The following is a 15,424-nucleotide window of genomic DNA, read 5'->3' as shown; positions in this document are numbered from 1 at the left end:
GAATTGACGCAACTAGACAAAAATCCTAGTCACGCCAATAGTCATATGTAGTTACAGACTTACTTTGCTGCAACTAAAAATTTTTGGAAAAGCCGGTTGGGTACAGTACGAGGACGATCAACTGTGTCTGCATAGAGGTCTGTTTCTCGATTGTATAGGTGTAAGAAGTCTGAGAGTTGTTTAGCAGTAATGGCAGCTCGGTCTTTGTCACTCAATTTACTGCTTGGTAACTACACACACAAGCAATTAAACGGAAACAAATATAAAACATAAAGAGTCGGTAGTATTAACTTACCGTAAAGAAGAATGGCGTTCTTAAATTACTAGCTGACTGTTGAAGAAATTTCATTACAAGATCGCAGCATGCTGGATCAGCGTTGGGTTGTGATATCTTACGTAATATGTGTCCTAAATATAAACCAAAGGCCTTTCTAGCTTCTCCGGGACTGAAAAATTGAATAAATTATGTCGTAAGTTGAATCATCTTGATATTTAGATATCGTCAAATAGATTTAATGATGTTGAAACTGACCTAAGTTTGTTTCCTTCGTGCATGGATTGTACAACTTGACTCTTGTATTTATGTTTATCCGTATCCATATTCTTCTTACTGTCACCACGGTCTAAACTTTGTTTGTGGCCCTTTACCAAAGCTCTCTCATACCTTTCATATCTACAACGTATTATACGAATTGAATTCTACATTTGGAAAAAATTGTTGAATCTAATGTCTAGTATCTTTACAAGACTACCTAGACAACCTATCCAAGGTAACTTCAGGAATGATGAAACCAGTGGTACGACTAGCTGCAGGGAATAGTTGTTCGTGTAACATCAAATTATGATTTGTATTAATGTGTTGCGGAACTCTGCCTGGTCCTAACGGATCTGAGACCACAGGTATTCCCGTTGTTGGATCTGTGAAGGATATTCGATGTAAAATATATTATAAAGATTTAGCGTAGCGCGTAGTAAATTTATATATCACTGCATAATATACCCAAATACTGCGAATACATTTCCCACGATTTCGGACTAGGAAATATACGAACGAATCCTCCTCGTCGCTCGAATTGTGCCTTTGCAGATGCTACTATTCGTTGTTGTTCAGGCGTTAATCCTGTTTTATTGATACTACTTCTGCTGGCATTCTTCTTTCTCTGAGCCAACGTTTCGGCTGAGTGTACTCTTCTACACTAAATACAACAATTAAATTATTTGTCTCAAAACTAATGATAATGGATTTACGAATACCTTACATTAGCTATTCCTTTAGTGGAAGTAACGGTAGGGCGATTAAGATGGGTACTTTGAGGCCGTAACATCGGATCAACAGCAGGTATTCCAACGAGGGTAAGTAAATCAGCTATTAGTGCCGATTTTAATCTAACATCCAGCGGTGAATCACATCCTAACGATGGGGTTAAATTAACTTCCAATAACCACGGTTTTAACGTGTCGTCGATCAGAATGTCAAATCCAAACAATTCTAAAATACACATGTTTTATAATAATCTCTTCCACGATTAACATTATGAATTTGATGAGAAGTTGATGTAAAAGTACCGAAGCACGTTTCGGGATGTTTCACGAATTGTTTTATACCGCTAACAATTCCAGAAGCTGTCGCAAGAATGGATTTTATTATGATATCTTCTATACGTTGCATGAGCAGCTCCGTGTCTCGTCCCATGGAACGCAGGTGTCTGAGCAACGCCGACAATGTCCATTTATGACCTACATCCTCTGCGTCTGGATCTTCGCTCCTGAAATGTAATTAACAAAACATATATAGTTAATCGGAGAACGAGGAATAAAGTTCACGTGTTTGGAACTTCATTTCCATTTGACAGTACTTGCACTTATGAAGATGGCAAAACACAGTTTCTTACTTTACATAATCCACATGGAACTTGTTGATGCTGTAATTGCACAGATGCATGCAAGGATTCCAGATGTATTGATTGCCACCGTCGTACTTCACCGTTGCGAATCTTACTAAACCCTCTTCATACAGATAAATCAATAACGGATCGTAATTTGTGACAGCAACGTACAATCGTAAATCGCATTTGTGTCCATCGACCAGAAGGGGATTGTTTATGTACTGTGCAACGATTACGGACTCCTCTGTAAGAATCTTTTCAGGCTGGAAGCATAGTATATAATATTTAAATAAGACAAACAGGAAATACGCTAAAATGCATCTTTAATCATACTATTTTTAACCTGACGTTCTTGACATTAACACAGACAACAGCACAGATGAGAACGAGTATCTGACACTTTTGAGAACAGAATATTTTTAACTTTAACATAGTCAGTTTTCTATCTAGGCTCTTCTGAGGTGCATCGAAGGGTTAAATTAGCTGTGCGCTTGCTTGTGTGTGCGAATTTGGTGCAACCCACGGTACTCTATACTCTATACCGATAAATTATTATGCTCACACTGTTAACGATATAAATGCCGCGTCCGCGGGAGCTGGCTTTGGGTTTGACAATCCAGGGCCCGCGATACCTGAAATGAGCCGTCAGCAATTCCCTCGATTCACTGGGCAGCAAAAATGTTTGAGGTATAAAATCCAGGTTTCTCAACCCTTTACAGCGTTGCATAGCCGCGATGTTCTTATACAATCGATCCTTCCGCGTTATTTCGTACGACCTGTAACGGGACGAAATTCGATGAATCTTACGATGCAAATTAAACATTAAAGTTACATAAGATGTTTCTACGAATTAATAAATAAGAACAGTATATTATCACAGTAAATACGCGATATTACTTCATCCCTGGCGTTCTATTTATCCTTCAAAATAATCCAGAAACGCGATCCTCACGATTTCCTCGGTTTATTTTTTCACGCGATTCGAGCACGGTTTTATGTATGTACCTTGGAAAATGGTTCACTTTCTGGTGCGGCATCAAGTTTCGTAGAATGTCTGGCTTTGGATGATTCCCCATCCACAGAATGTTGAAGTCGGTCTCGTTCATGGAAACCTGTAACATTATAGAAATTTATGATCGCATTCCAGGAAACTTACTGTAACAACAAATAAATTTAGTATATTTATCTAAAGAGATGTTTGTTATAGCTTCTGTACACAATGTTACATTTGAAATTGTTTCGTTCTCAAGAAGTTAACACGTTCGACCACCTACGTTTCGTATCATCTATAATGAAGAAGTCTGATCGATGATCAGACTACTTATCCATTAAAGATATGAAAAGATACAGCGGTAAAATAATAGAAATGTTTTCGTCGAACAACACTGCGTCAGTAATCGCGTTAATATTCAAGCTGCATTTATCGCGCCGTCCATGTGTCGGCATCATCGACCTTGCGGTCACTTTTCGTAGGAACAATAATGCCCATCCACCCGGTCCGACTACTAATTATCGAAGTGGCGCGATAAAAGTAGAAGGGTGCGACCACGATAACACCGAAGTCCTCGGTGTTTTTCTGTCAGGATATCTCCATTTTGTCATTTTCTAGGTGTGCCACTATTCCACTGGAAGCAATAGCAATTACCTTAAATGAAGATATTAATAACGCTACGCAAGACCGTAATAAAAATTCTATTCGATTAATTTTTCTACTGATCCTCGAATGGCGAGTCCTTGCCGCGCACGAACAGTGCAAATGCAAAGCAGAGTTTAATCTGAGCGGGAGTTAAACTTTATGTCACTTTGTTCTCGAAAGTGTTAATAGTCGAAAGAGGGGGAGGGTTCAACGGCACGGGACGTTTAACTCAAGTTCGACGGAGTATTTTCGGTGTAACGTTTTCTTCGACGAGAAGAGAAGGGGAACCATTAAATATCAGAAGAAAAGGGTTTAACCCACGAGCATTTCGCATGCAGAGTGTTTGATCGTTTCAACGATCTTGTTCCGCCGATTCGTGACGCAAAAGCAAATCCATTATATCTTTATGAAACGTTGCGAGCCCGATAAATGAAAAGTCAATGTGTCGTGATCAAAGTCACGTACTCTATGGGGAAATTACCCGCTGTTCCTTCTTCGAATTCTATTTCCAATCGCTCTTGTTCTTTGTTTTAGGAACTTTATAATAGACAATCGTGAACGAGCCTTTGTAATCTTCTTATTTCTACCCAACGGTGTTTCGCAAACTTTTCGTACAATTGATGTTGTACATAATATCAATTACAAACTATATTAATTTATTCTTATAATCTACGATTTTGATAGATGGAAATAGAAATCGCGTGGAGTATTATTAAAGTTGAGTATCGTCCGCTGAATAAGCAGCTCGGAAAACAGTATCGAATTACGATAAGGTTGATCTTCATTAGTGTCAATTGATATGATCTACATTCACGGTACATCACATGAACGATTGTGCTCCTTATCGAGCTAGGTCATTGCGCGAGGTTTCGCTGCGCTTCGACATATGAAAATCATTCGTGCAGAGTCTGCCGAAAAAATTGAAAGGAACTTATTAACCGATATTACCAAGTTTCAATGGTAACCTAGAAGACTAAAATGGAGATTCGATTCATTTGCATAAATTATTGCTGTAGAAAGTCTAGGCGCTGCTCCAATTCGGACAGATTACCGTATTGTCACCTGCTTGCTCAATTTCCTCGTTAACGAAAGGTCGTTCATAGTCAAGGTCCACAAATTGTTACAAATCGATGTGGACATAGTCGTAAAATTGTGGCTAACTCTTTCCAAGGAGAATTTTACTTATAGCCATCGTTGCTATAAACTTGTTTCATATTTAAAGTACTTATGGTATCTTATTACGCGATTGTGAAGCGCGGAAACGGAAGGATAATCTTCTTAGTCATAACGCGAATCTTCGCTCAAATTTCGCATAACACGATACTTGAAGAACCCATTTCTGTAACTTCGTTGTTCAGCGGTGAAGTAAATGTCGTTTGTCACGAATGGACGTTCTCAAGGTCCCTGTTCGATTCGAAGGTCCCTTTTTAACCATACCGAGCCCAGTCACCATTGGTCTCAATAACGCACGATCGGTGTCGAGGATCGATCGGAAGGAACTGTCGCGTCGAAGTAATGCGGAAATTAAGGAGGAAATCAAAGGTGGCCAGGGACACGGTACACAATTGCGTACAGGTTTTCTACGAGTCATCGGGAGGCCGGTGTTTCAGGACCGGTTAGCTTTTCAGTCACGGACCTTCCGAGACGGCGTGTGACCCTCAAACCTTATCCCACCAGATCCGTTCTTGTCCTCACCTGTTGTCCGCCATAATCTCTTCTACCTATGAATATACTCGCTCGAAAAGTTACGAGTATTTTATCGCTGCGAGTTTATATTATACGTTTCTTCGCCTCGGTTTCTTCGTATCTCTTCTCGACGATTGTTGTTTTCGACCTCGAGACGGTTTCTCCCTTTTAGTCTTTTGCATCGGCTGCAGATAACTTTAGAAATTGTAGGAACTGATGGTATCTGCCAGTGGATATTCGGAGAGGCCTCATAGGAAAATCGTAAAACTCAAGTTTATTTAGTTAACGCGATAGTTATGATTTATTAAACTGGACAATTTGGCCATTAGGTAACACGTCACCATAAGTCATCAATGTTACTGTACGGTTTTTACATGGTTCTACGGATTTCCCAAACAAATGGATTTTTTCACCAATATTTTTCCTGAATACACGTGCCAGATAACGTCACAATGAAAACGTGATAACGTTGGAAACGCAGGCTTCTCCTACTCCTCTGCTCACGAGACATTTCCGCATGGAGGAGTAGCAATTTTTTCCGGGCCAATTATGTCCCGCCTCGTTCACCATTAAAACGGATGCATTTTTCTCGCTGTTATGACATTTGTCAGCGGGAGATCCCGTGGTAAACGGTGAGTTATACCCGATCGAGATTCTCTCGATGACAGAGCGTGCAAGATCGCGGACAAAAAAGAAATAAACACTGCAAGAAACGAAGAATGTTGCCCCCTGATCGCCACTCTCGCTTTGAATCGTCTTTCGAACACTCGTCATTCAACATTATATGACACACCATGTGCGTCATAGTAGCGCACAACGTATACATCCTATTTACTCTAAGATCTATCTGATGCAATTGCTGATACGCTTTGTGCAAGCTGTATGATATAATAGACGCAACAGTACACATATCTATGTGACGCATCACGTGCGTCCTGCATATTCACCCGTTCTAATCAAGGACCATCTCAATTAACAAATTGATGTTGCAAGCAAAAATAAGATTTTATAAAAATAAATTAACGAGATAGAAAAAGCAAAAAAAGACACTGAATAGCCAAGATGTTTTAATAGCTAGAGAAAAAATGTCAGCTCTCATGGATGGTCGTATAATAAGAGCCAAGCTCGGAATGGGTTGAAGTGCCGCGACGAGCGTCAAGCATTTAAGGAGACGTTAATTAGAACGAAGCGACGAGAAGAGTTGTACGAACGTCGTCATCTTTCATTCTGCCTCTTTTTCCTCTCTGTTTAAGGTGCATGCGGTTTGCTTTCACCTCGTATCGATCGACCACGATCCCTCGTAATTGCGCGAGAACCATGAACGCGACACCGTAAACTACTCCGGTTTTACAGCTCACAATCGACTTTGCTCGGAACGCGACGAGCACGGCAAAAAAGAACGTACGAGAGAAACGAACTGAACGAAATCACGTTCGCAACGAGATGACCGATTTGGAGGGAGGAAAAGGTGGTATGTCAACATTTCCATACTTAGATATCGGAATAATTGAAATTATTTGCTGATAATTTTCGAAATGAAGAACACGTGATACCAGTGATGACGATATTTAAAAGGAGTAAATTGGTGCTCGATAACCGTTACAGCTGATTGAAACCGCGGTCAATGATGAATTAATGGTCACGGCGATGACGGAGGTGACAATCAGAGGATTCTATTAAGCCGATTAAAGGAAGCTATTGAAACCAAAGATGCGAAAGACGTGCGCGGGAAGAAATAGTGTTACTCGTGCTCGCACTCGTCGCATTTACGTGAGCCACATATTGCGTTATCGATCAAGGATAACAAGCTGCTTGCTCGTCAGTCCTAACGTATGAAGACGAGACACTGAAATTGTCTCTTCCTCTGTTTGTCCTTATCATTTGGAAGAATCTTCTGTAAATAGACGAACGTGGAAGCAGAAACAAAGGTGTCCGCACAAATTTAATTACATGTGGATGATTTTCTTATTATTTATTAGGAGATAACTGCGATATACCCTTATCTAAAAAACAAAGGTGCCAAGAAAATTAAAATGTTCTTTTCAAAATATATACATAAAAAATTCGTAAGTCTACAGGTGAAAATACTGAAATTTGAAAAAAAAAGTTAACGTGAAGTCAAATAAAAAATCACGTCCCTCTCATTATTGCGCACGCGCGCATGAGTTGACGGATATCCTATACTTCACTGCCTGTACCTTTTTATTACGTCTCCATATCCAATTAATGACAATAAAAGACAATAATTACAAGCTCATCTCCAATTGTCGTGAAATTGTACCAAATTCCAAGCAAAAAATGCGAACGGAGTTCAAAAGCCGCTTCGTCCCTTTGATGTGTAAACAGACGAAAATAGAATGGAGGCTCGCGAAGAGACCTCGCTACCAAATCCCGAAATAGTTGAATAATTTCTGAGCTTTTGAGCCCTGATATATCGCGACGCCCTACAACCTCGATGCGACAAAAATATTTCAATGACACCTGAGCATCTGAAACCAAAATCGTTTTCAGTTATTAACTATTGCATTCTTGATAACCCTCGATCGATTTGCGTCAGAACATTGACACCGCTTCGACTTTGAGTCAACCAACAAGTTAAGTCAAGACGAAGCTTTCAAGCTAATATAACCTTACAATGTTAAAAAGCTTTCTAAATATAATGCAGCGAGATATCATTGAACCGTGAAACCTTGAATTTTAATTCCAGATATCCAATCTTTTAAGTATTTATAAAACATCAGTTAGCCTTTCGAGCCTACGATTATGTAGCAGATACTCGATGACTTTGAGACGTCAAAAATGGTAACTCTATAACTTCTCGAGGGTCGCCGAATTGTCTAACAGCCATATAAGGTTAGAAGCACAGCTGTAAATAACACGTATCAGCATAAATTTGCACCTTCATGAATATTAAAGTCGCTTCTGCCGCGGAACAAAGTAGCATCGCCGTTAACTCTGTTTCCCTGTCAACGCGAGACACGTTTCCAGACACGAGCCTCTAAATATCGATAAACGAATCGATCTGTATCGAACGATCTGCGCAGCGCAGCTTATTGACAGCGTGACGTCACATGCAACGCTACGAGAGAAGCATCACGCCGAACACGCCCGAAGATGATGACCCGTGCTACGGAGGCGAACGACTGGTAATTAACGCACTTTCCAATCGTCGAGTGTAAACGAAAACGAACCTACAGCCGCGTTAACACGTTCGCTGTCTGGGCTGATAAGAAAAGCGCATCGCTTATGAAGTACGAATTCAGACTAAGCTTTACTCGATTTTTACTTAAAAATAATAATTCTACAAATTATGGCGCGCTTTTCGCCGAAACGAGCTCAAGTTTCTTACCGTTACTTTAGCCTAATTAGACTATGTTAAACTAAACGTTGATGGGTTCATTTATGAAGCACAACTCGTACATTACCGATAGTTTAGAATACTTGAAAATTTAGAAATGTATGAATTACAGAACTTCAGAAATCTTAAAAATTTTAAAAATTCGAATACGTGATATCGAATAAGTGACAGCGATCGTGTTAAAACATCGTGTGCAAAAAATGGAATTCAACTCGAGAAATCGGACGAAACGTTTATCCCCGGAAAAGTTTTCTACGATGACAACGAGACGAAGAGCATGTAACGATACCGCGAGATATCCTATAATCGCCGGCAGGCACGTCGGTAAATAAATAAAATAGCATATTTTAAGAGCTCTCAAACAAGGGAGATCCCAAACGTGCTTTGCCACCGTCTCGGAATGGATGGAGAAGCGTGGCGGCGCTCGTGTGGTGGTGGGTAAGCTGAAAGCCGAACGACGAGGTCGCGAGTCATGCCGAACAGAGACGAATATAGCCGAGACGAGACGGACGGAACCATGAGACGCATGCAGCTCCGTAGCGGCGACAGTCTAGCACGAGCCGCTGCTCAGGAGACACCCGTAGGGGACTTGCTTGTTTCAAGGTAGGCACCTGACGCCAGATTATTTCTTCTTCTTCCATAATCACCTGTCGTGAGTGATGGGCTAATGATCTCCAAGAATGTCGATTGAAATGATCAATATTTTAAAATCTTGATAACCTTAAAACTTAATTTTTCACAAAATATTGATTCAAGCGAGGAATAACAGTGTATACATGATAGAAAAGTTACTTGTTTTTATTTCAGAAACCTTAAAGCAGTCATTGGAACATCTTATTGTTTAAATAATGTATCGTTTTTAATAAATTTTTGTGTAATTTAGTGCGAGTGAATTATACGAAGATAATGTACATTTATTAAGTAAATAGTAATGTTCAAAGATCTTTCGAAAGTTGTTTACTTTGAATAAATACATGGAAGTGATTGAATTGCTTGAAAATTTGCAGGAGAGAGTATCGAATGCCCATCACTAACCGCCGCTTCTTCCTAGTAACCAAGCCGAACCCGTTCACTGCATCGCCCTAACCTTCCGTAAGCACGATCTTCGGGAAAGGGGTTTTTTATTTTCACTGATAATTGGAACGAGCCTTCAAACTGACGTTTCGTGTTTATCGACGCATCTTCAGTCAATATAACAACTTGCGGATGACTAGTTCAACGTGTTATCTGATATTATTACTTTTTATTTTTTTCCCTCGAGCTTTTACTTTTTCCGGTTTTCAGCTCTATCGATACAGCAGAACTTCGTTTACATCTAAATACATGTGTAATTCATATAAAACTGGATCATGTTATTTGCGATATGAATTACGGATCATGTTAAGTTTGTGTCACCACTAACCCTCATGACAGAACATATAACACATTAGCTGTCAAAATGAATAATACAAAGCATCGAGTTACCAGATTCCTAACTTCATACACATATTATTTTTTTTGGATAAACAGAATTTCGTTTGTTACTACTACTTACAAGAGTTCATCAATACAATCATTTCTTTTTTCAATATTGACATCTTGTTTCAAAGGGTTAAACGTGACTTTGAGAAACGCGAGATCAGCCTCGAATTTAATTTAGCCAACGAACATGATACAAAGAAAAAAAGTTAATTACAGTCCCAGCAAGAAAAATAGTATTCGTTCGTCTCAAGGTAAACGTGCAAGGGTTCCTTTTTTAATAACACGATCAAGTTTAGAGACAGGTGAAACAAAAATTCCTTCAACGATTTGCTATCTAGTAGTACTCGAACGAGTTGAAAGTTTTGTTTGGATCATTGAATTGTCGTTGACGCATCGACACGTGGGTAGCATACACTCGGTGTGTCTCGAATCAACTGTCCACGAGGAACACAAGGCTCGAAGTAATTGCATAAATAACCTTGTGTCCAGAGAATGAATCAAATATCGATGGCGTAGAATTCTTTGCGAATAAAATAGATTTTGATTCATGAAGTCTTCTAAACTATTTGGTCATCAAAAATTAATTCAAACTGAACTTTGTTGCTTAACTCAAATCTCTTAATCTTACTAAAACTGCCAAGTCTAATGTTGCTTAATTGTATACTTTTCATTCATAATTTTGTGTGATCAGAATTTTATTTGAGTTGTATTCTGCTTTGCATTTCCACTTAGATATAATTTGTGAGATCTTGATCTCCACTTTGGAGAAGCTGGATCTGCCCTTGTTAACGTATAAAATAAACTAACCCAAGTGAAGTGGTTGATTTTGGCGAAAATATCACTGAGGCGATTCGATCCAGCGATCATCTAATTATTTCGAGCGGCGTAGCACCATGGTCATCGAGTGTCAAGCGTTTTAATACCGTTACTAGAAAGTAGCGTCGATCACTTGCAAGTAGAATGAACGAAAAAACAAAAATGGTCCAGTGAAAGTGTCGCAACGGTGTATGTTGGATTCGGTGTGTTTGCCTTTATGTAACCGAACGTGTGAACGACTCATGGTGGTTAGATGCATTTGCATATATACCATCCCGATTTCAAAATTACACGTGCATGACTTTAACCCTCGTGACCTAGACCTACGAAGCCATGAGTTCGAGTAAAATTAAGACTGACACTTTGGACAATTTTAAATACAATGACGAAAGTCGCTGGGATGCATGAAGATCTACGTGAAGATGGCAATATACCGAGTCTTGTATACCATGTGAATCACGTCTCTAAATAAAGAAAAAAAGTGGAAGCTCGTAACAATTAAAACATTCATAGCTTCTTTTATCCGATCATGCATTAAATGCAATTTACAGAAGCTTCAATCTCCATACGATTATTTCTATTTCTAGCAAGCGATTATCGTCTCGATCAAATAATCTGATCGCACCGTTATAGGAATGTTCGCACCATTAATTTTAAGTGACGTTTACATTCTGTTGAATCAAAATTTCAGTGTTTTAGTTAGTAGTCAAAATGATCCTACATCACACAGTCTTTCAAGGGTTATGTTTCATAGAGATCATAAATGCTACTTAACAATAATTGCGATAAGCGAATGTCATCGCCAATACATCGATAAAACATCCGATAAATTATGGATACAAACAATTTAGTCAATTGCGGTTCTTTTTACGCAACGACAAGTATTACGTACACCGCACAGCTTAGGTAATAAATTAACATTCCTTCTTTTATCGAAGCAGTAAAAGTCGCGTATTCGTGAAGGCTCGAAAGTAATAACGTCCTCTCCTTGTTCGCCAATTTGTTTGCGATAGACATGCAAAGCGTATAACGCGTACACCACGCTTCTGAACACGTTTCCTAGTTTCTCTGATTGATCTATCGTAACACATACATAAGAATCACGATGAAAGAACAAACATATATTGTTTGTATAAATATGTGCTTATATTTTTTTTATTTTTCCTTGTTAATTAATTTTAAATACACTTGGTTACTATATTATACTAATAATAGAAGATTAACAGCTTCGATTTGAAAACCTTCGTTGCATCTATTACTGCTTTATTAAATCAATCTTGTATCAAAGATGCATCTGATACATTATGGATACACGTACTTCGATACCTTCTGTCATGTTTGTTTCTTTTTTCTTTTTTTTTTTTCCGTTTCAATTTTATCGTTGTGTTAATGTCTCTGTTGCCATTCAAATGCGAAATTAGAAAACAATCATTCGCAAAAGAAGTTACGTGTTGGTTTGTTTTTACTAAAAAGTAATAAACATGTGAAAACAATTTTTTACGCTCTTCATAATGTTTCGATTCGTAAGAAAATAAGCAGATTTTACGATGAATTTTTTTTCGAAATAAAAATTGTAATTTCAAAAAGTGATGATAAAATGATCTGTGAAAAAAGTGTCGGCACGTACTGTCACGAAAGTTTATGAGCGCAGCAGCGTGAGCTTTTCATTGCTAATAATTACACAGGAAAGTTGCTTACATACTATGTTTCCTTCAATTAACATTGCCCTGATAATACATTTCGTATTCATATTCAGACAAAACAAATTCTCGTACAAATAATTACTCCCTGTATTTCGTTCCAATCGTAGTTAACCTCAAAATTATATAGTAATATTTATTTAACGACTAATCGTGTGTATATAATCTTGCATGTACGTGACATCTAATACAGATCATTTTTTGCAATATGTACGTATTCTTCTACTATACTAGTTCATCATTCTCGATAATTACAATATAACAAAAATTAACATAATAGTAATATTTTTTTATTGATATAATTTCTTTCCACAATTTAATACTAACCATATTGGAAAATTATCATGTTACTGTTGTTATCATGTAATAACTAATGCATCAAATATTACAGTGAATGAACAAGAGAAGATGCCTGGCCACCGTCAGCCTAATTCCCTAGAGGGACTTAGCTTGGGACGTGTGTGTCAACAACTCGACGGGACGTGCCGACGGCTGCAGGTGCTTTCACAAGAGTCATCTGCTGCACAAGTATTGGCCTACGCGAAGCAAACTATCAGACCTTACTACATAAACGCGCTGCCAGCACGTTTGCGATCTCAGGTTATACAAGAAACTTCCAAACTATTATATGGCCCAGCTTCTGATGGATCAACTTTAATTTCTGGACCAGCTCCTTTGTATTTATTGGCCCTTCTTCTTGGGCATGACATAAAACAACTAAAAGTGAACCTCTGTTGCTACTATGGATGTAGTCATCAGACATCGTTATTGAAATTGCTTGCATCAGAGGGAATTGGACTCGAATCTTTAGAGCTGGCTCGTTCTGCTTTGTTAAGATTGGACTGCAAATTATTACGATCCGCACTACTGAATATGAAAAATTTATTGAGCTTGACTTTGAGAAATATAGCTAGCGATGCTGTGCTTCAAGTAGTAGGGAAAGCTTGTCCTAAACTTGTGCTTTTGGATGTAGCTTGTTCGAGACAAGTAACAGATGTTGGATTGAAGCAGTTATTGTTACAAGTAGAACTCAGAGACAAAGTGCCTCATGCTACGATGCAGGAACCTACTAGTTGGTCTCGTCTGAAAACGTTACTTTCAAAATTGAAAATGAAGAATTCTAAATCAGAGAAAAAAGAAAAGCAAGGGGTACTGTTGGAATATTATGAGAGCAGAAATTTTCTCTGTGATACACTTAGAGTACTTAATGTTGCCAATACCGGGGTAACCAGTACAGGAGTACTTTTAGCTTTGGTACATGTTCCAAGACTGGAATCTTTAGCAGAATATAGTCATATGGGCAGAGTAGTAGAAATCATGAATAAAGGATTCACTGGATTTAAAACTCCATTTAGCTTAACTCAAGCAAGAAGTTGTAGAACAACACCAGTTCGTTTGGAACTGTTGGCACAAGCATGCCCAAAAGTGGAAAAATTACATATCTCGGAGCCTCATCATCCTCCCGAAGCTTTGCGGCTATTTCCTTATGTTACTTCTCTCAGTGTACACAGTATACCTCCTCAAAGGGAATGGTTAGATGGTTTCTATGAATACCTTCGTACTAATGGTCAGAATTTACGAGAACTTAATCTCAGAATAACTCAAAATGAAAATCTTATACAAGTAGACTTGAAAGAAATCTTTAGTAGCTGTTCTAATTTGAGAACATTTACTAATGATGGTTCTAATATAACTTGGAAAGAAGGAACTGATCCTCCACCATTAAAATATTTGAAGAAGATTCAATTGGGACGTATAGTGAGTGCTCTTGCTATCACAAAAATTCTTTCACTAGCACCAGAGTTAACAGCACTACATGTACATAGTTGTTTTGATCTCACGAATGAACACTTAGAAAAATTATTGAGTGCATCGACTAAACAAAAAAATTCACGAAAGTCTGATAAATGTGAGAATAGTTTAGTACAAAATCTAACATGTTTTTACATATACGAGGCCAGTAAAGTGTCTGCAACTACTGTGCTCAATATGTTCAAAAATTGTAAGAGACTGAAAAAAATTGGAAATTTGGCAAATTGGGGCTTAGATTGTGAAGGTGTACGTATGTTAAGATCGACGCTAACACGTGCAAATTTGGATGTAGATCTGTGTCCAGGGGCACACTGGTTCTGGAGTAACTGTATTCAGTAACGCTTGTGCAAACTTATTGTCTTAAAAAAGCAGCTGTTAAAAAAAATTCTGTCCATGACATAATTGGCTGCTGTATAATTTGGATTTGTTATACTTGAGTAGACTGTGAAATTGTCAGTATTAAAAATTATCTTAATAAATATAAGGCAATTTATATTTGGAAATACATAAAGAAATGTTTTATTACATGTTAAGTATAAATTTAAATACGACTAGCAACAGTAACCGATCATTTTATCATGTTGTAAAAGAAAGTGTTTATGTTTGTCTTAATAAATTCAGAATCAACATATTTGTATGAATATACAAATATCTGACAATTATATATTAAATATAACATAACAAAAGTATATCACTATGCCATGTTATAATAACTTACTTTACAATAATAGTGTTCTAACAAACAAATCAAAATATATAATATCAATACATTACTTCTTGTACTATAAACTAAAACTAAAAATTCCATTATAGAATGTAATGTCCATAAGTAAATTACACGATAAAAATATCAGCAAAAGAAAATCAATTGTATTTAACTGTAAGGTATATAGCTGGTTCAAATTGTATATAAGTACTTAAATGTTTGAAAGATATAATAAATGATCAGATTAATTGAAACTTGAAACACATTTGTACTAGATTATAATAAAAATCAGCATAGTACATGCTATATACTTATATCACTCTTTTGACTCAAATAAAAATTCTTTAAAAAAGAAGGAATGTT

The 15,424-nt window shown here is 37.7% G+C and overlaps 2 protein-coding genes across 8 annotated transcripts in view; one reads left to right on the top strand and one right to left on the bottom strand.

Moving 5' to 3' along the window:
- Positions 1 to 15,424, bottom strand: part of TTLL5 (Tubulin tyrosine ligase-like 5) — a 30,287-nt gene that overhangs the window by 4,075 nt on the left and 10,788 nt on the right. For 2 of the 3 annotated variants that reach the window (XM_076536738.1, XM_012294730.2), the window contains 10 exons: positions 2,892 to 2,998; positions 2,449 to 2,662; positions 1,893 to 2,149; positions 1,567 to 1,766; positions 1,260 to 1,489; positions 1,001 to 1,196; positions 753 to 918; positions 533 to 673; positions 296 to 446; positions 64 to 230 (listed from right to left, as the gene is read on the bottom strand). In XM_076536738.1, coding sequence (XP_076392853.1) covers positions 64 to 230; positions 296 to 446; positions 533 to 673; positions 753 to 918; positions 1,001 to 1,196; positions 1,260 to 1,489; positions 1,567 to 1,766; positions 1,893 to 2,149; positions 2,449 to 2,662; positions 2,892 to 2,998 — 1,829 coding nt within the window. The remainder of the gene's footprint in view (positions 1 to 63; positions 231 to 295; positions 447 to 532; positions 674 to 752; positions 919 to 1,000; positions 1,197 to 1,259; positions 1,490 to 1,566; positions 1,767 to 1,892; positions 2,150 to 2,448; positions 2,663 to 2,891; positions 2,999 to 15,424) is intronic. The other variant, XM_012294731.2, reaches the window with a different exon arrangement.
- On the top strand, positions 8,197 to 15,416 carry LOC105663743 (uncharacterized). Of its 5 annotated transcripts, none has more exons than XM_076536741.1 (3): positions 8,197 to 8,354; positions 8,919 to 9,169; positions 12,935 to 15,416. In XM_076536741.1, exon 3 carries the CDS (start codon positions 12,952 to 12,954, stop codon positions 14,692 to 14,694), a length of 1,743 nt encoding a protein of 580 aa, XP_076392856.1. In that variant the 5' UTR covers positions 8,197 to 8,354; positions 8,919 to 9,169; positions 12,935 to 12,951; the 3' UTR covers positions 14,695 to 15,416. The 5 variants fall into 5 exon arrangements, with proteins under 5 accessions (XP_076392856.1, XP_076392857.1, XP_012150124.1 ...); XM_076536742.1 differs by lacking the exon at positions 8,197 to 8,354 and adding an exon at positions 9,374 to 9,658 and having other exon boundaries at positions 8,404 to 9,169; XM_012294734.2 differs by lacking the exon at positions 8,197 to 8,354 and having other exon boundaries at positions 8,406 to 9,169.

The sequence above is a fragment of the Megachile rotundata genome, chromosome 10 (assembly GCF_050947335.1).
Source record: "Megachile rotundata isolate GNS110a chromosome 10, iyMegRotu1, whole genome shotgun sequence".
NCBI classification, from domain to species: Eukaryota; Metazoa; Arthropoda; class Insecta; order Hymenoptera; family Megachilidae; genus Megachile; species Megachile rotundata.
The sequence above is the reverse complement of the archived record's forward strand: the minus strand, read 5'-3'. Positions and strand labels throughout refer to the sequence as shown.